Source organism: Taudactylus pleione, unplaced genomic scaffold (assembly GCF_031769625.1).
Source record: "Taudactylus pleione unplaced genomic scaffold, aTauple2 ptg000066l, whole genome shotgun sequence".
Classification (NCBI taxonomy): Eukaryota; Metazoa; Chordata; class Amphibia; order Anura; family Myobatrachidae; genus Taudactylus; species Taudactylus pleione.
This window is the reverse complement of record NW_028284468.1, coordinates 443,605-460,895: the sequence shown is the minus strand read 5'-3', so window position 1 is coordinate 460,895 and position 17,291 is coordinate 443,605. Positions and strand designations below refer to the sequence as shown.

The 17,291-nt window shown below is 45.4% G+C and overlaps 1 protein-coding gene across 1 annotated transcript in view; it reads left to right on the top strand.

Annotated features, from left to right (window-relative positions):
* The first annotated feature begins 759 nt into the window (after positions 1–759).
* GPC1 (glypican 1) overlaps positions 760–17,291 on the top strand; it is a 97,117-nt gene continuing 80,585 nt past the window's right edge. The window contains exon 1 of the mRNA XM_088466416.1: positions 760–1,943. Within this exon, the coding sequence (XP_088322542.1) occupies positions 1,778–1,943 (166 nt within the window). The 5' untranslated portion in view covers positions 760–1,777. The remainder of the gene's footprint in view (positions 1,944–17,291) is intronic.

Here is a 17,291-nt window from a genome sequence, read left to right as displayed (position 1 = left end):
ATTGCATTAATATTGGCTGAAGATATTCAAGCCTATATCGTGATTATTGCTAAATAGGTCCCTAGGTTAGATATGAAATAGATGATACATTTATATAGGCTATATAAATGAGAAATATTGATAGAGTAACAGATAAACAGAGATAAAACAGATATAGACATACTGATAAAAAGTCACAATAGTAAAATAACAAATTTTATATATATATATATATATATATATATATATATATATATATATGTATATATATATATATATGTATAGATATATATATATATATAGATATATATAGATATAGATATATATAGATATATATAGATAGATAGATAGATAGATAGATAGATAGATAGATAGATAGATAGATAGATAGATAGATAGATATATAGATAGATATGTTAAAGTTATTCAATTACCCTTGGTCCTGAGGGCATCGCTTGTCGGGTTGTGGTTTGACTCTCTGATTTGGTACTGTACATGGTAACACCACCAATCTAAGAAACCTATGACTGTGGAATTTACAACCTTATACATAGAGGAGGAGGACCTGAACATTTTCAGCAATATATAGGTGACTCCAGTGGTTGGATACTGGATGGCTATTGGGATGTGATTGCTACAGTATAAACCAAAATGCACACCCATCATCACACAGCCTTCTCTTGTCACCCAATCAGCATCTCTGTAACATAACAGCGGGACCGTGACTGTGACGGCGCCCCTGGCTGGCTGAGTCCCTCAATGTGCTTCGTGCAGTCCTTGTTGGACGCTCCAGTCTCTGCACAGGGGGAGCAGCTCGGAGAGGCAGCAGCATCAGTATCAGCCAGCGCAGGGAGAGCATCGCACGGTACAGGAGCAGCTGCATCACCGCGCACGGGACAGATCAGGCTGCTGCCGCCATATAACACTGATACAGCACCGGCTCTGTCAGGCGCTCTGGCATACTGTACCTTACAGTAAGGGTCACACTGCACAGCAGGATGGGGGAACAGCTCGTACACTGACTCCTGCTTCCTGGCCAGGTAACGGGATCATGTAGAGATAAGCGGCGCAGAGGAGCCACAGATGACCAAGGGGATATTTAGAAGAGCTGCAACATTGCTGTTATACTGGTGGTGGCTGGCATTGTGTGAGAGCAGCTGTGCTGTGTGCTCTAGGAATCAGCTACAACATAAATACAGACAGGACTACACCCCATCCTCGGAAGCATCTGGGATAAGCATCCTCCCTGGGCTCCTCATTGCAGTTGCCTGATCCCAGTGTCACTGGCTCACTGCTCCTGCTGCCTGATCCCAGTGCAGTGTCACTGCTCCTGCTGCCTGATCCCAGTGCAGTGTCACTGCTCCATCCTGATCCCAGTGCAGTGTCACTGCTCCATCCTGATCCCAGTGTAGTAAGTGTCACTGCTCCATCCTGATCCCAGTGCAGTGTCAGAGTCTGCTGTGCTGGACTGTGTGTTATACTGCTAGCCCACTATCTCAGTGTAAACGCCTCCACATCTTGGACATGTCCTGTCTCCACCACTTTGCCTTCTTTATATCCTGGGGCTCCTTTGTGCCCCTAATGTCACATGAATGCACAGCACCACGCATCCCCCAGCTGGTTTGCTAGCTGGTGCCTCAGCTATTCACAGTGAGGTGCATCCAACGATCTAGGACAGACTCTGAGGTTTTTTTCCCTGCTGGACTGTGCATGTTGCTAATTTTGCCTCTTGTTACATCTTCCTGACTCCCACAACTTTATCTCTTGGCTTCCCTTACGCATTCCATACAGTGAGAACATGGAGTGGCGGTGTGGGTACTCATGGTGGCATCTTGGAGTTGTCCTCTTTGTGAATTGGGTAGCTGGAGAGACGGGGAATAAAGCAAAGAGCTGTGAAACGGTGAAACAGGTGTATGGTGCCAAGGGCTTCAGTCTAAGTGGGGTCCCCCAGTCAGAGATATCAGGTGAGTGCCACTCACATATGTTGTGGTTTGTATGTTTATACCAAGCAGTTATGGTCATTACATATGTTTGGAAACTGATAAGATCTTTTACTGTACTGTATAGTTATTATTATTATTAATATTATTATAGTATAGTTGCTATATACTGTCCCCATACAACAAGGAACGAATATTTTAACCTCACCAGCTGCAATACAGTCTTGGGTCTTAGTTTACAGTAGCAAAATGTATTCAGGTAAGTGTACGTGTATGCCTTCCGGGTAATGCCCCTGTCATTGTTCATAAGAAGTTTACTGATACGTGTTTTTACTGATAAGTGTCCCAGCTGTCAGGTAGGTTAGGGTTGGTGTCCTTCTGGCATTTCGTAGAAGTGCCCTGTCAGTGGAACTATTTTACTGTCTCAGTCCGTCTCCAGTGGTTTGGGGTAATTCCTTTAGTCAGTGGCCTCATTATAATGTCATTTTCCATAGTGTAAGGATAATGAGAAATGGGAAAATAATGTTTCTGAGTGCTCTTATTTTCAGTGTGTTCTAGTCCAGTTCTCCTCCAGTAACCGTATGTGCTACAGAGACAATTTATAGCATTAACTGTACTGTCCATAGCTTGAGTTCTGAAGCGAGTTCCTTATTGGCATATGCCAAATTTAGACTTACTTTAGTCTATAAGTGCTGATTATGTTTTCAATCACACAGTTGCCCATCTTAATCATGCTCTTGTTGCAAGTTTAAATCCCAGTCTAAAAACTAAAGTAAATTCCATGTGTGCAGTCTGACATGTAAATGCCAATGTAACATTTTGTACACCAGCCTGATACCTCACGTGTGTTCTCGTGGGGCATCTCATCTGTTTACCCAGCCTGACATCTTAGGTGAGTTCTCGAAGGTCATCTCACCTATGTTACCAGGCTGACATCTCAGGTGATTTCTCACAGGGCATTTTACCTATGTATCCCAGGTGAGATCTCGCAGGTAATCTCCCCTCTATATCCAGACTGACATCTCAGGTGAGCTCTCATAGGGCAACTCACTTATGTATCCAGACTGACATCTCAGGTGAGCTCTCATAGGGCATCTCACTATGTACCAATACTGACTTCTTAGGTGAGTTCTTGTAGGGCAACTCACCTATGCACCCAGCCTGACATCTCAGGTGAGTTCTTGTAGGGCATCTCACCTACTGTATGTACCCAGCCTGACATCTCAGGTGAGTTCTTGTAGGGCATCTCACCTATGCACCTAGCCTGACATCTCAGGTGAGTTCTTGTAGGGCATCTCACCTATGTATCCAGCCTGACATCTTAGGTGATTTTTCGTAGGGCACCTCACTTGTGTACCCAGCCTGACCTCTCAGGTGAGTTGTCAGTCTGTGCCCCACTGTGTCATTGAAGGTGTGTTTTCTGGCAAGGTTTCAGCTGTGTACCAAGTCTGACAGCTTGATTGAGTTTTACACTAAGACTCCAGGTGTGTGCATTAGTCTAATGTATGAGTTGAATCCTGTTAGGACATGTCAAACGTATACCTGAGTCTGATCTCAGGTCAATGACACATCTTAAATTAAAGCAATAGTAATGTGATATGTATATGTTTTTTGAGCACGGAAGAAAAAAAGACGAAAGACACTAGCAGATATTTTCTCATGGTGATTATAGACATAATTTATCTGTCAGTGTCCACTAGGGCATAAAAATGAAACATATGGAAACTTAACTAAAGTGTTAAGTGTTTTTATTGCACATTGTTTTGCCTTAGTGTGTGTTACTAAACAGTGTTAAATGGCTTTCTATACAGTGTTATAGGCTAAAGGACAGAATTATACAGTAGTTATTTAGTTTTACTAGACTGATTAATGACAACATGTTTATAGGTCTGAAGACTCACCAGAGTCCAGTGCTAGGCGGAAGGACCAGTGTCTATTTTCTACACAAATGTAGCAGGCGGACTGGGCCCGGTTCAGAGTATGACTGAACATCCCCAAGCACGTGTACCAACACGTCAAATAACGACCGATATGAGTTGGTTGGATTATTATCAGGCATTGCAGATCATTTTTGGGCACACATGCTGTTATATTGGGCCAGCTGCATAACAGCAGGGGTAATAAATTGTCTCCTGGCAGAGGGCTGATTACCTATAAAAGGCTAGAGAGAATTTCATCATGCACATTGCAAACCACAGGCTATAGATATCTGTCAACTGGACAATATTACAGTTTTGGTAGCCACAAAAAAAGACTGTGATGTCCAATAATAATAATAGGTCATGATCATAGATTTGGCCCAAAGATGAGCACTATTGGCAGGTGTGTGTGTGTGTGTGTGTGTGTGTGTGTACGTCTTCAGATCGCGCTAGTAGTCCCCCATTTAGTCCGGAATGGATCAAGCTTGGGCTCAGGACGGCCAGACCGTATGCTATTTGGCTGGCATGTCTGATCCAGTTGCTCAGCACTGAACCGTGTGGTATATCTATTGCCAGCATTAATGTATTTGTTCACATATGTATTTCTGATTGTAGACCATATTATTAAATTAACATAACATATTCCAGACCACAATCAGTACCACTCTGGCTTTCAGGATGTCCATATCAGCAGAACAGATAGAAATACATGGTATGTCTCATTTTCATAGATATATCACAGGGTAATAACAGATAGACCTCCAATTACTTAGTGAGTAAATTGTATGATATGGGAGAGTCCAGTACTGTTTACATGTACAGTACTAAAGCATAGAGAGAAATAGGTTGCAGATTGTTACAATAAGATACTGTCACACAAACAAGGCAGCCCAGGATTGATTTGTGATTTTTTTTTATTTTTGAAAAATAGCTTTGGGGAAAGAACAGCGTTGAAACAAGCTAATACATCTGTAATCGAGGAAGTCATCAAGGGGATGAGATTTCCCCCTTAGGTTATCAGAGAAGTGAGTGGCGGAGAGTGGAATGTGTGAATCATTGCTGCAGAGTGCCCGGGGTATGAGAAGAAGATGTTAGGACTATTGGGAATAAAGAACCAAAGATCACACGAATGGACAAAGGAGAAAGCTTAGTCCCATTCAATGACTTGGCAAAAGTTAAACTTTGATATATAGGCGTCTTCCCACCACTGTCTGTCTAGTTTATAGTAGTGAGTGAGGGGCTCATGTAGCATTGGACGCAGATGCAATTTGCCTCTTTTTTAATCTGCAGAATACTATTTTGTTTACTGCGCATGAGCAATAATACGGTACTGGCATGTTCACGCAAAATCCATCCTATGCGGACCACAAGACAGGCTCATATGCGCCTGTATGGAGGCGGATCACCGGTTGCTCTCCATAAATTATGATGATGGCGATCACCATCCGCTTCTGTTTCGCTGAATGCATCTCAATCCCATTTATGCTAATACTATAGTACTGTTCTTACTTCAATCTGTTCCTATTATTACAGTGATAGCAGCAATGTAGCATGTTTTCATTTCATCTTTTAAAGGGAAGACAAAGCATGTGCGCATTGATTTGTACTTAATAAGAGCATTCATTTTGTCTTTGAGTTGTAATCTAATTTAATTTAGACTTTATTCGTTATTAATAACACTGCCCGTCATGTACTGTAGTCTGTATGAAGTGTATTTGTTTTAGCATTTTCTACTATCATTGGTGTAAGCCAGGCACATAAATTACTACTCACTGCTGGAGTAATGCAGGAGCCTATGTTACCCTTGCAGAGCTGCATGCATCTTGCATAAACGGGCAGCTCCGCAAGCTATGCAGATACACTTTATTCTAAGGCACATTTTACCGTTGCGATTTAGATACAAATTCCGTCCAACACATGAACCTCTGAAACTTTAATAACTATTCGGGATTAGTTTAAGTACTGATGTAAGTGACATGCTGCTGGCTGGAGAGAACTTCTGTACATTGACAACCATCCAGGTCTATTTATTAAGTGGAGAAAAGTCATATCTCTAAAAGAAACACAGGAGTCAGGATGTTGATAGCAGACGATACTGACATGAAAAAATGTATTTATTTTTTTCAAAGTGAGTGAATCTTAGCATCACTCAACAGCTATGATGAATTTTCTATCACTGTGATAAGAGGTGATAGAAAACAAGCACTATCACTGCTGAATTGTGAATAAATGATGTTTCCTGAGCCATTTTTGTTGCAATTATAATATTGTAACATACTGTTACTATGGATCTAGTGTGCCGCGAGCTGTACCCAAGTGTGCCGCGATGATCCAATCCCAAGTTCCCAAGTGTGCTGCTGCAATCATTATTACCGCGATATCGGACTTGAACAGCGCTGGGATTTACCAGGCGCCCAGATGCGGCGCGACCCACAACCTATGACTCATAGGTCACGCATGTCACGTCGCCTTACCACCCGCCAGCGCTGCTCCAGCTCCAATGCTCCGTCACATAGAAAGACGGGCACTCTGACACTCCCTCTGCATAAACTCCTGCCGCTGAAGGAAGGAGAGAACAGAGCTCCATCAAAGTAGGGGCCAGTGCATTTTTATTTATTTTATAACTGTGGGGGACAATGTGGGTGTAATTGCTATGGGGGCCAAAGTGTTTGTTTTATTACTGTGAGGACCAATGTGTGTGATTACTATACTGTGGGGGACAACATGTGTGTAATGTCTGTACTGTGGGGGCCAACGTGAGTGTAATTACTATGGGGGACAATTACAGTAAGGGACAATTCTTTATTACTGTAGGGGCCAATTTTTGCTGTAGGGGCAGCAATGTATGTGTTTGTTTTTCTGTGGGGGCCAATGTCTGCTTTTTTTCTGAGGGGCCAATATGTGGGTATTTTTTTCCCGTCGGGGCCAATGTGTGTGTTTTTCCCATGGGGGACAATGTATGACTTTTTTTCCCTGGGGAGGACTGATGGTGTGCCCCAGCAATTTTAAAATCTTGTTCGTTGTGCCGCGAGTTAAAAAAGCTTGAAAATCACTGCTGTGGATGATAGTCAGATGCTGACCATTAACAGATCCGTAAGCCAATAAAGACTAATTCACATCCACCTGCTGCTGTTACATATAGCAGCTTTATTTTTAAATATGAATTGGGAGATGTTTGTAAATATGAGACAAACAGTATTTAGTGCATAACGGTTAAAGTGCACCTGTGGTCTATACACAATGGACTCAATCATTTTACAGCCTATCATTTCACAAGATAACAATGACATCACTGAGGCATTTTGGGTTTTGGTGATATCTCTAGTTCAGGGGTGAGGAACCTTTTTTCTGCTAAGGGCCATTTTGATATATATAACATTATTCGTGGGCCCGGTACAGGACACGCCCCCCCTCCGTGTGACGTCACATGAGGGAGGGGTCACAATCGCCGGTGATTACAAAGGATGCTCCGGGGAGTTGTAAGGGCAGCAGTGCGACCCTCTGCATAGATTCTGACTATAGGGTGCCATTCTAGGCACCCTGCTAGCCAGATGAGGCTAGAGAAAAAAGCTCAGAGGGCCAAATAATTCCGCGGGCCTTATACGGCCCCCGGGCCTGAGGTTCCCCATCCCTGCTCTAGTTCCTAGTGAAGTGATATCCTGCATCCTACAATCTGAAAAATCTTTTGCATTAACAAAATGACTGCTTCAACATGCCACCATTATGTATTAACACTGCTATCTGAACGATGCAAATGTGCATAACACCCAGGGCAAATAAAATATGTATTTACTGTCATTGTCTAACTTGCATCTAACATATGAAAGCTAGTCGCTGATTGGTTGCCTGGGCAAATGTTTTACTGTGATGTGCAGTGAATGTAAGCAGCGGTATCACTGACATTTTGGCAATGTGGGTAATAGAACATACAGCTTAATTTACAAAGTGCACTGGAGGCGCGCTAGAAACAGAAAATACTTTGTTTTGCATCAGTGTGGCCAGACGGTGCGCTCAGCGCATTGCAGGGAACACTGGAAGCATACTACATACAGTAAAGACTTTGTTTTGCATCAGTTTGGCAGATGGTGTGCGCTCAGCGCTTTACAGGGAACACTGGAGGCGCACTACATACAGTAAAGATTTTGTTTGCATCAGTGTGGCCAGACGGTGCGCTCAGCGCATTGCAGGGAACACTGGAAGCATACTACATACAGAAAAGACTTTGTTTTGCATCAGTGTGGCCAGACGGTGCGCTCAGCGCATTGCAGGGAACACTGGAAGCATACTATATACAGTAAAGACTTTGTTTTGCATCAGTGTGGCCAGATGGTATGCTAAGCGCATTGCACGGAAAACTGGAGGCGCACTGTATACAGAAAAGACTTTGTTTTGCATCAGTGCAGCAAGATGGTGTGTGCTCAGCGCTTTACAGGAAATACTGGAGGCGCACTATATACAGAAAAGACTTTGTTTGCATCAGTTTGGCAGATGGTGTGCGCTCAGCGCTTTACAGGGAACACTGGAGGCGCACTACATACAGTAAAGATTTTGTTTGCATCAGTGCGGCCAGATGGTGCGCTTAGCGCATTGCAGGGAACACTGGAGGCGCACTACGTACAGTAAAGACTTTGTTTGACTCAGTGTGGCTAGATGGTGCACTCAGCGCATTGCAGGGAACACTGGAGGCGCACTACAAACAGTAAAGACTTTGCATCAGTGCGGCCAGATGGTGCGCTCAGCACACTGCAGGGAACACTGGAGGCGCACTACAAACAGTAAAGACTTTGTTTGAATCAGTGTGGCCAGATGGTGCGCTCAGCACATTGCAGGGAACACTGGAGGCGCACTACATACAGTAAAGACTTTGTTTGAATCAGTACATTGCAGGGAACACTGGAGGCGCACTGTATACAGAAAAGACTTTGTTTTGCATCAGTGCGGCCAGATGGTGTGTGCTCAGCGCTTTACAGAAAATACTGGAGGCGCACTACATACAGAAAAGACTTAGTTTTGCATCAGTGTGACCAGACGGTGCGCTCAGCGCATTGCAGGGAACACTGGAAGCATACTGCATACAGTAAAGACTTTGTTTTGCATCAGTGTGGCCAGATGGTACGCTAAGCGCATTGCACGGAAAACTGGAGGCGCACTGTATACAGAATAGACTTTGTTTTGCATCAGTGCGGCCAGATGGTGTGTGCTCAGCGCTTTACAGGAAATACTGGAGTCGCACTATATACAGAAAAGACTTAGTTTTGCATCAGTGTGGCCAGACGGTGCGCTCAGCGCATTGCAGGGAACACTGGAAGCATACTACATACAGTAAAGACTTTGTTTTGCATCAGTGTGGCCAGATGGTACGCTAAGCGCATTGCACGGAAAACTGGAGGCGCACTGTATACAGAAAAGACTTTGTTTTGCATCAGTGCGGCCAGATGGTGTGTGCTCAGCGCTTTACAGGAAATACTGGAGGCGCACTATATACTTTACTGTTTGCATCAGTTTGGCAGATGGTGTGCGCTCAGCGCTTTACAGGGAACACTGGAGGCGCACTACATACAGTAAAGATTTTGTTTGCATCAGTGCGGCCAGATGGTGCGCTTAGCGCATTGCAGGGAACACTGGAGGCGCACTACGTACAGTAAAGACTTTGTTTGACTCAGTGTGGCTAGATGGTGCACTCAGCGCATTGCAGGGAACACTGGAGGCGCACTACATACAGTAAAGACTTTGCATCAGTGCGGCCAGATGGTGCGCTCAGCACATTGCAGGGAACACTGGAGGCGCACTACAAACAGTAAAGACTTTGTTTGAATCAGTGTGGCCAGATGGTGCGCTCAGCACATTGCAGGGAACACTGGAGGCGCACTACAAACAGTAAAGACTTTGTTTGAATCAGTGTGTCCAGATGGTGTGCTCAGTACATTGCAGGGAACACTGGAGGCGCACTACAAACAGTAAAGAATCAGTGCGGCATCAGTGCGGCCAGATGGTGCGCGCAGCACATTGCAGGGAACACTGGAGGCGCACTACAAACAGTAAAGACTTTGTTTTGTATCAGTGTGGCCAGATGGTGTGTGCTCAGCGCTTTACAGGAAATACTGGAGGCGCACTACATACAGAAAAGACTTTGTTTTGCATCAGTGTGGCCAGATGGTGCGCTCAGCGCATTGCAGGGAACACTGGAAGCATACTACATACAGAAAAGACTTTGTTTTGCATCAGTGTGGCCAGACGGTGCGCTCAGCGCATTGCAGGGAACACTGGAAGCATACTATATACAGTAAAGACTTTGTTTTGCATCAGTGTGGCCAGATGGTATGCTAAGCGCATTGCACGGAAAACTGGAGGCGCACTGTATACAGAAAAGACTTTGTTTTGCATCAGTGCAGCAAGATGGTGTGTGCTCAGCGCTTTACAGGAAATACTGGAGGCGCACTATATACAGAAAAGACTTTGTTTGCATCAGTTTGGCAGATGGTGTGCGCTCAGCGCTTTACAGGGAACACTGGAGGCGCACTACATACAGTAAAGATTTTGTTTGCATCAGTGCGGCCAGATGGTGCGCTTAGCGCATTGCAGGGAACACTGGAGGCGCACTACGTACAGTAAAGACTTTGTTTGACTCAGTGTGGCTAGATGGTGCACTCAGCGCATTGCAGGGAACACTGGAGGCGCACTACAAACAGTAAAGACTTTGCATCAGTGCGGCCAGATGGTGCGCTCAGCACACTGCAGGGAACACTGGAGGCGCACTACAAACAGTAAAGACTTTGTTTGAATCAGTATGGCCAGATGGTGCGCTCAGCACATTGCAGGGAACACTGGAGGCGCACTACATACAGTAAAGACTTTGTTTGAATCAGTGTGGCCAGATGGTGTGCTCAGTACATTGCAGGGAACACTGGAGGCGCACTGTATACAGAAAAGACTTTGTTTTGCATCAGTGCGGCCAGATGGTGTGTGCTCAGCGCTTTACAGGAAATACTGGAGGTGCACTACATACAGAAAAGACTTTGTTTTGCATCAGTGTGGCCAGACGGTGCGCTCAGCGCATTGCAGGGAACACTGGAAGCATACTACATACAGTAAAGACTTTGTTTTGCATCAGTGTGGCCAGATGGTACGCTAAGCGCATTGCACGGAAAACTGGAGGCGCACTGTATACAGAAAAGACTTTGTTTTGCATCAGTGCGGCCAGATGGTGTGTGCTCAGCGCTTTACAGGAAATACTGGAGGCGCACTATATACAGAAAAGACTTTGTTTGCATCAGTTTGGCAGATGGTGTGCGCTCAGCGCTTTACAGGGAACACTGGAGGCGCACTACATACAGTAAAGATTTTGTTTGCATCAGTGCGGCCAGATGGTGCGCTTAGCGCATTGCAGGGAACACTGGAGGCGCACTACATACAGTAAAGACTTTGCATCAGTGCGGCCAGATGGTGCGCTCAGCACATTGCAGGGAACACTGGAGGCGCACTACAAACAGTAAAGACTTTGTTTGAATCAGTGTGGCCAGATGGTGCGCTCAGCACATTGCAGGGAACACTGGAGGCGCACTACAAACAGTAAAGACTTTGTTTGAATCAGTGTGGCCAGATGGTGTGCTCAGTACATTGCAGGGAACACTGGAGGCGCACTACAAACAGTAAAGACTTTGCATCAGTGCGGCCAGATGGTGCGCTCAGCACATTGCAGGGAACACTGGAGGCGCACTACATACAGTAAAGACTTTGTTTGAATCAGTGTGGCCAGATGGTGCGCTCAGCACATTGCAGGGAACACTGGAGGCGCACTACAAACAGTAAAGACTTTGGCCCTCATTCAGAGCCGTACGCTCTGAGCAGAGCGCACGCTCTGAATGAGGGCCGGCCTCCATGAAAATGGAGCGTCCTCCTGGACGCTCGTATAGCTGTGGGTCACCACCCACAGGCTATACGAGCGTGCAGTTTGATGGCCGTGATGGTCTTGACCATCGCGACCATCGAAACTGCGAGCCGGAGCCTGCGGTTGAGGTTTTCAACCGCAAGCTCTGGAGTGATTTTGGCTCTATCAGAGCCAAAATCACTCCCACTGACATCACTAGTGATGTCAGTGGGCCGGCTTCTGATGGGAGGCGTTCCCGTGGGAACGCCCCCGTCAGGGAGGCACGCCCCGGCACGCCTACCAAAGGGGGCGTGCTGTCAACCAACATCGACAGCACGCCCCCTTTGATCAGACACAACGAGCGAAGGACTTTCCTTCGCTCGTCGCGTCTGGCGCATGCGCACGACGGAGCTCCCTCCGTCGTGCGCATGCTCAGTCCAGAACATCGACCCACTTGCGAGCGGACAGCCGCTCGCGAGTGGGTCTGAATCAGGCCCTTTGTTTGCATTAGTGCGGACAGATGGTGCGCTCAGCACATTGCAGGGAACACTGGAGGCGCACTACAAACAGTAAAGACTTTGTTTGAATCAGTGTGGCCAGATGGTGTGCTCAGCACATTGCAGGGAACACTGGAGGCGCACTACATACAGTAAAGATTTTGTTTGCATCAGTGTGGCCAGATGGTGCGCTTAGCGCACTGCAGGGAACACTGGAGGCGCACTACGTACAGTAAAGACTTTGTTTGACTCAGTGTGGCTTGATGCAGGGCCAGATTAACAATGGGGCGGATGGAGCTACAGCTCCAGGCCTCCACATAAAAATAGACCCATTGTCATGACAACATGATGTTGACTGGCCGTCTGCTCTCCACACGGTCAGCCATAAATCACAAGTAGTAAAATTATATTTCTATTTACCTCACAAAATGAAGGATTTTTTTTCTTTTATATATTGGAGGGAGACATTGGAGCTGAGAGTATAGGGGTGTACACGCCCACATGGCACTGGCCACACCCACACAGCACTGGTCACACCTCCTCTGCTTCTCATAATAGGCCCTTTGGTCATTTTCAGCTCCAGGCCCATGTGGCCCTCAATCCGGCCCTGGCTAGATGGTGCGCTCAGCGCATTGCAGGGAACACTGGAGGCGCACTACATACAGTAAAGATTTTGTTTGCATCAGTGTGGCCAGATGGTGCGCTTAGCGCATTGCAGGAAACACTGGAGGCGCACTACGTACAGTAAAGACTTTGTTTGACTCAGTGTGACTAGGTGGTGCGCTCAGCGCATTGCAGGGAACACTGGAGGCGCACTACAAACAGTAAAGACTTTGTTTGAATCAGTGTGGCCAGATGGTGTGCTCAGTGCATTGCTGGGAACACTGGAGGCGCACTACAAACAGTAAAGACTTTGCATCAGTGCGGCCAGATGGTGTGCTCAGTGCATTGCAGGGAACACTGGAGGCGCACTACAAACTGTAAAGACTTTGCATCAGTGCGGCCAGATGGTGCGCTCAGCACATTGCAGGGAACACTGGAGGCGCACTACATACAGTAAAGACTTTGTTTGCATCAGTGCGGCCAGATGGTGCGCTCAGCACATTGCAGGGAACACTGGAGGCGCACTACAAACTGTAAAGACTTTGCATCAGTGCGGCCAGATGGTGCGCTCAGCACATTGCAGGGAACACTGGAGGCGCACTACATACAGTAAAGACTTTGTTTGCATCAGTGCGGCCAGATGGTGCGCTCAGCACATTGCAGGGAACACTGGAGGCGCACTACATACAGTAAAGACTTTGTTTGAATCAGTGTGGCCAGATGGTGCGCTCAGCACATTGCAGGGAACACTGGAGGCGCACTACAAACAGTAAAGACTTTGTTTGAATCAGTGTGGCCAGATGGTGCGCTTAGCACATTGCAGGGAACACTGGAGGCGCACTACATACAGTACAGACTTTGTTTGCATCAGTGTGGCTAGATGGAACGCTAAGCGCATTGCAGGGAGCGCGCCTACTCTGGGTTTTTGGGAAACTACGGGATGGTGAACAAATTTCAGGGGGTGCGCTGTGCAAAAAATATTTTAAAGTCCAACCTCCTACTACTTTCTAACTACCATAAACTTTCTCTTTTTTTTTAAATTTATCATTGGGAGACATCCGGACTGTGGTAGTACTACTGCATGTAGCACTTTTGTGTGTGAAGTTTTTTACATTAGGCAAACTGTGTCTAGTTATCAGCCTCTCTGCCTAAGTGCAACTGGACGGTGCGAAAGGCGTCCCATTAAAAGTGAGAAGGTCCCTTAATTTCCAATCATCTCCAATCATCTCACAGTGAAATAGTGGTCACTTGTACTTAGGGGGTGCCTGGCCAAACTTGTGGGACTTTGGTTGTGCTTTTGGCAGAACAGGGCCACAGACAGACCTGGGTATTTTTTGTCTGATAATTGTAAAATAAAATCTTGTCTAGGCACAAATACCATCCAGTACCATTAGCCCATGCACTTTGGTGGAAACCTAGGCACCGCCGTATATTGAGGCTCATTGTTTCACAAAATAGGTTTCTGCGCTGCACTTTGGCCCAATTTGCGCTTTGTTTTGAAATAAAAAATTATAATGTTTCATGTTTAGGCCTAAGAACATAATTTTGATTACAATCAGTGACAATAAAAATAATGTTACTTATTTTTTAATTGTCAGCATTATCTGCATCTTCTGTTTTATACATGGCAAACATAACTGGTGAATTATAAAGAGTGTTATAATTCTGAAACAGGGTTGGTGGAAGAAACACTCCTTAGACACAGTCTGAGGTTAAAATGAGTCAAGTAGCATGGGTAAACATCGGTCACAGATGCTGCTTCCATGTTTAGGGAGCCAAGTTTTTGTTTCAGTCTAACCACAGCCTGAATAAACATCACCCACTTCTAAATCAAAACTCAGTTCTGTTTTAAATACCGTACAGATGAAAACTGGAGCAAATAATAAATGATAAAAAGACCTCTATTACAATGGTATCTGCTTAGCTGAGAACATTAATATTTAGCTTCTGTTTCATGCTATTTGTACAGTAAAAATGCAGATAACCCTGAACAGGCAACTAAATGTACAGTTCAGTCCGTCAAATCTAGAAGCCAGACAGATCTCTTGAGGTGCGTACACACTAGACGATGTGCTCACGATGCGATATCGTGAGCGATTTCCCTTGAACTCTCCCCGGCACTAAAGGTCACGATATGGTGCTAAAAAGTGTCCAATCTGACCAATGCTCTATCGTCTGTCCTTAACGATTTCAAGTGCGTCTTGTACAAGGTTGCCAGATCTTGCCTGCTGTAGGCAAGATCTAAAGATACAATGTACGACCTGCAGGTACACGCATCGGCATCGGGCCTAGCATGGGGTTAGTGCATGAGCAAATGCTAATAATGACAGCGTAAAAAATCAATGGGCGCCTCTGCTTTCTGTCTGCAGTTGCACGGACCACCCTATGAATTCATGAATAGCATAAGTTAGTAAATCTGGGTTCCACGGCTGCCCGCAACTACATCCACTTTGAGTGTAACTCAGAATCATCTCCAGGGTTAGTGTATTAGACATTTTGGGGTCTATATGCACTTCCATGTTCTGGTGCGGGAAGGACCTGTAATGAGCCCACTTTCATTACTTACAGAGATTATTTGTGATCTTCTGCTTTAGCGGTTTACATTCCCCACCATTAGTAATCCCCTCATACTATTTAGTGCCCCAATAATCTGGCAGCCAGGAGGGTCCCTTATTCTGGCACCCACACTGTAAAATGAAATGATAGAATTGTGAGCCCCAAAAACAATCAGTTCCACCGCTCCTGCCAAAGCTCTTTGGAATGAAGCAGCAACTGTTCGGTGACAAGAGGCACATTATTCTGCATTATTTCCTGCAGAGCGCGCTGCTTGTTTATGTGGATGGCGGCACTAATTGCGGAGAGAGATACTGGAGAACCCCCTATTAATGAATAACTTGGATGCATATAAATAAATGATAATCAGGCAGCAGAATAGTTAGGCACACCGTTGTCAGCGCTTTTGCCTTTTTAGATGGATACTAAAAATCTGGTGTATGCCCCGATTAGGTGGTAACTGTCTGTCTTGTCTGCCATCCATTGCTATTCTTTTTCTCCTGCTAATCCCTTCGACTATACGTCCTATTGAGTTTCCACCCTGCATTGTTACTTTGCGCCTCTGCTTGCTGATACAATGGTCTTTGTTTCCAATGCCATTAATCTTTACACTGCTGAAGGGGGAATAGACCAGTATTAGTGTCTCTCTATGAAATACCTGGACTAGAACACACTAGTAGTGAATGTCTAAAGAAGAAAAGAAACATCATATATTATGTATAATGTAAAATAATAGGATACCACCTTTTGCTAATTGTAATACTGGGGGGAACAGTACTAGCGCAGTGGAAAACAAGGTGAAAGGTATATATTTAGTGTATGTGTGATATATACTACTATAAGAATTATGACAAATAATAATTATTGTGCAAAGACCATTCTGATGATCTCAGTGCAATGCAAAACCCCAAACATGGTGAGCTCAATGCAGAATCTATTTTGAGGACAACAATTCCGATGACCCCAGTAGATTTCATAGCATATTCTGGTAGGGATGCAGTCAGGAAGCCAACAGTCGAAATGCCGACTGCCGGCTTCCTGACTGTCTAATCCCGGCAGAGGTCTAATGACAGGCGTCGAAATCCCGATGCCTGTCATTTTACCTACATCGGGAGCCCGACGCCCGGCATACCGATCAAAGGTAAGCTGGGTGGCGGGCACGGACAGCCGCGAGGGGGGGAGGGTTAGGTTAGGGGAATGGGGTTGGCACCCCACAAGAGATTTAGGTTTAGGCTGCGGGGAATGGGGGTGGTTTAGGCACTTACAGGGGGGTTAGGCACTTGGTGGGAAGGTTTGGGTTAGGCACCCCTAAGGGAGGGTTAGGGTTAGGTTAGTAAATAGATAAAATACTTACCTGTCGGGCTCTACACTGCCGATCTTCCAGCGTCCGGATTAGAACCGATACTGATCCCATTCTGGTGATTCCCCCTTCCTCCATTAAAATACAGGGCATATTCTCGTACCTTATGAACCACCCTCTTACTCCCTTTACAATACAGGGCTTACTCTGGTACAATGCAGGGCATACTCTGGTACATTGCAGGGCATACAGTAGTCTGGTACAATGCAGGGCATACAGTACTCTGGTACAATGCAGAGCTCACTCTGGTACAATGCAGGGTATACTCTGGTACAATACAGGGCTTACTCTGTAATGATACTGCCTTAGAACCTCTATACACTCCTTCCTATACCTTCTAATATCCTGCCTATACCTTCTAAGGATGGCGCTAATTTGCGTACGCAGTCATACAGTAAATAAAGACTTCAGACCTGGAATCTGTGGTTCCAAAGCACAAGTATTATTCAAGTAAAAGTACAGTCAGTTACACGCTATTGATCCATACACAATTAGGCGCAAAGGAATTATACAGACCCAAGTACAGTATACATACGCAGCGCTTCCGGAGCAGATGTTAGGCATCAGCAAGAA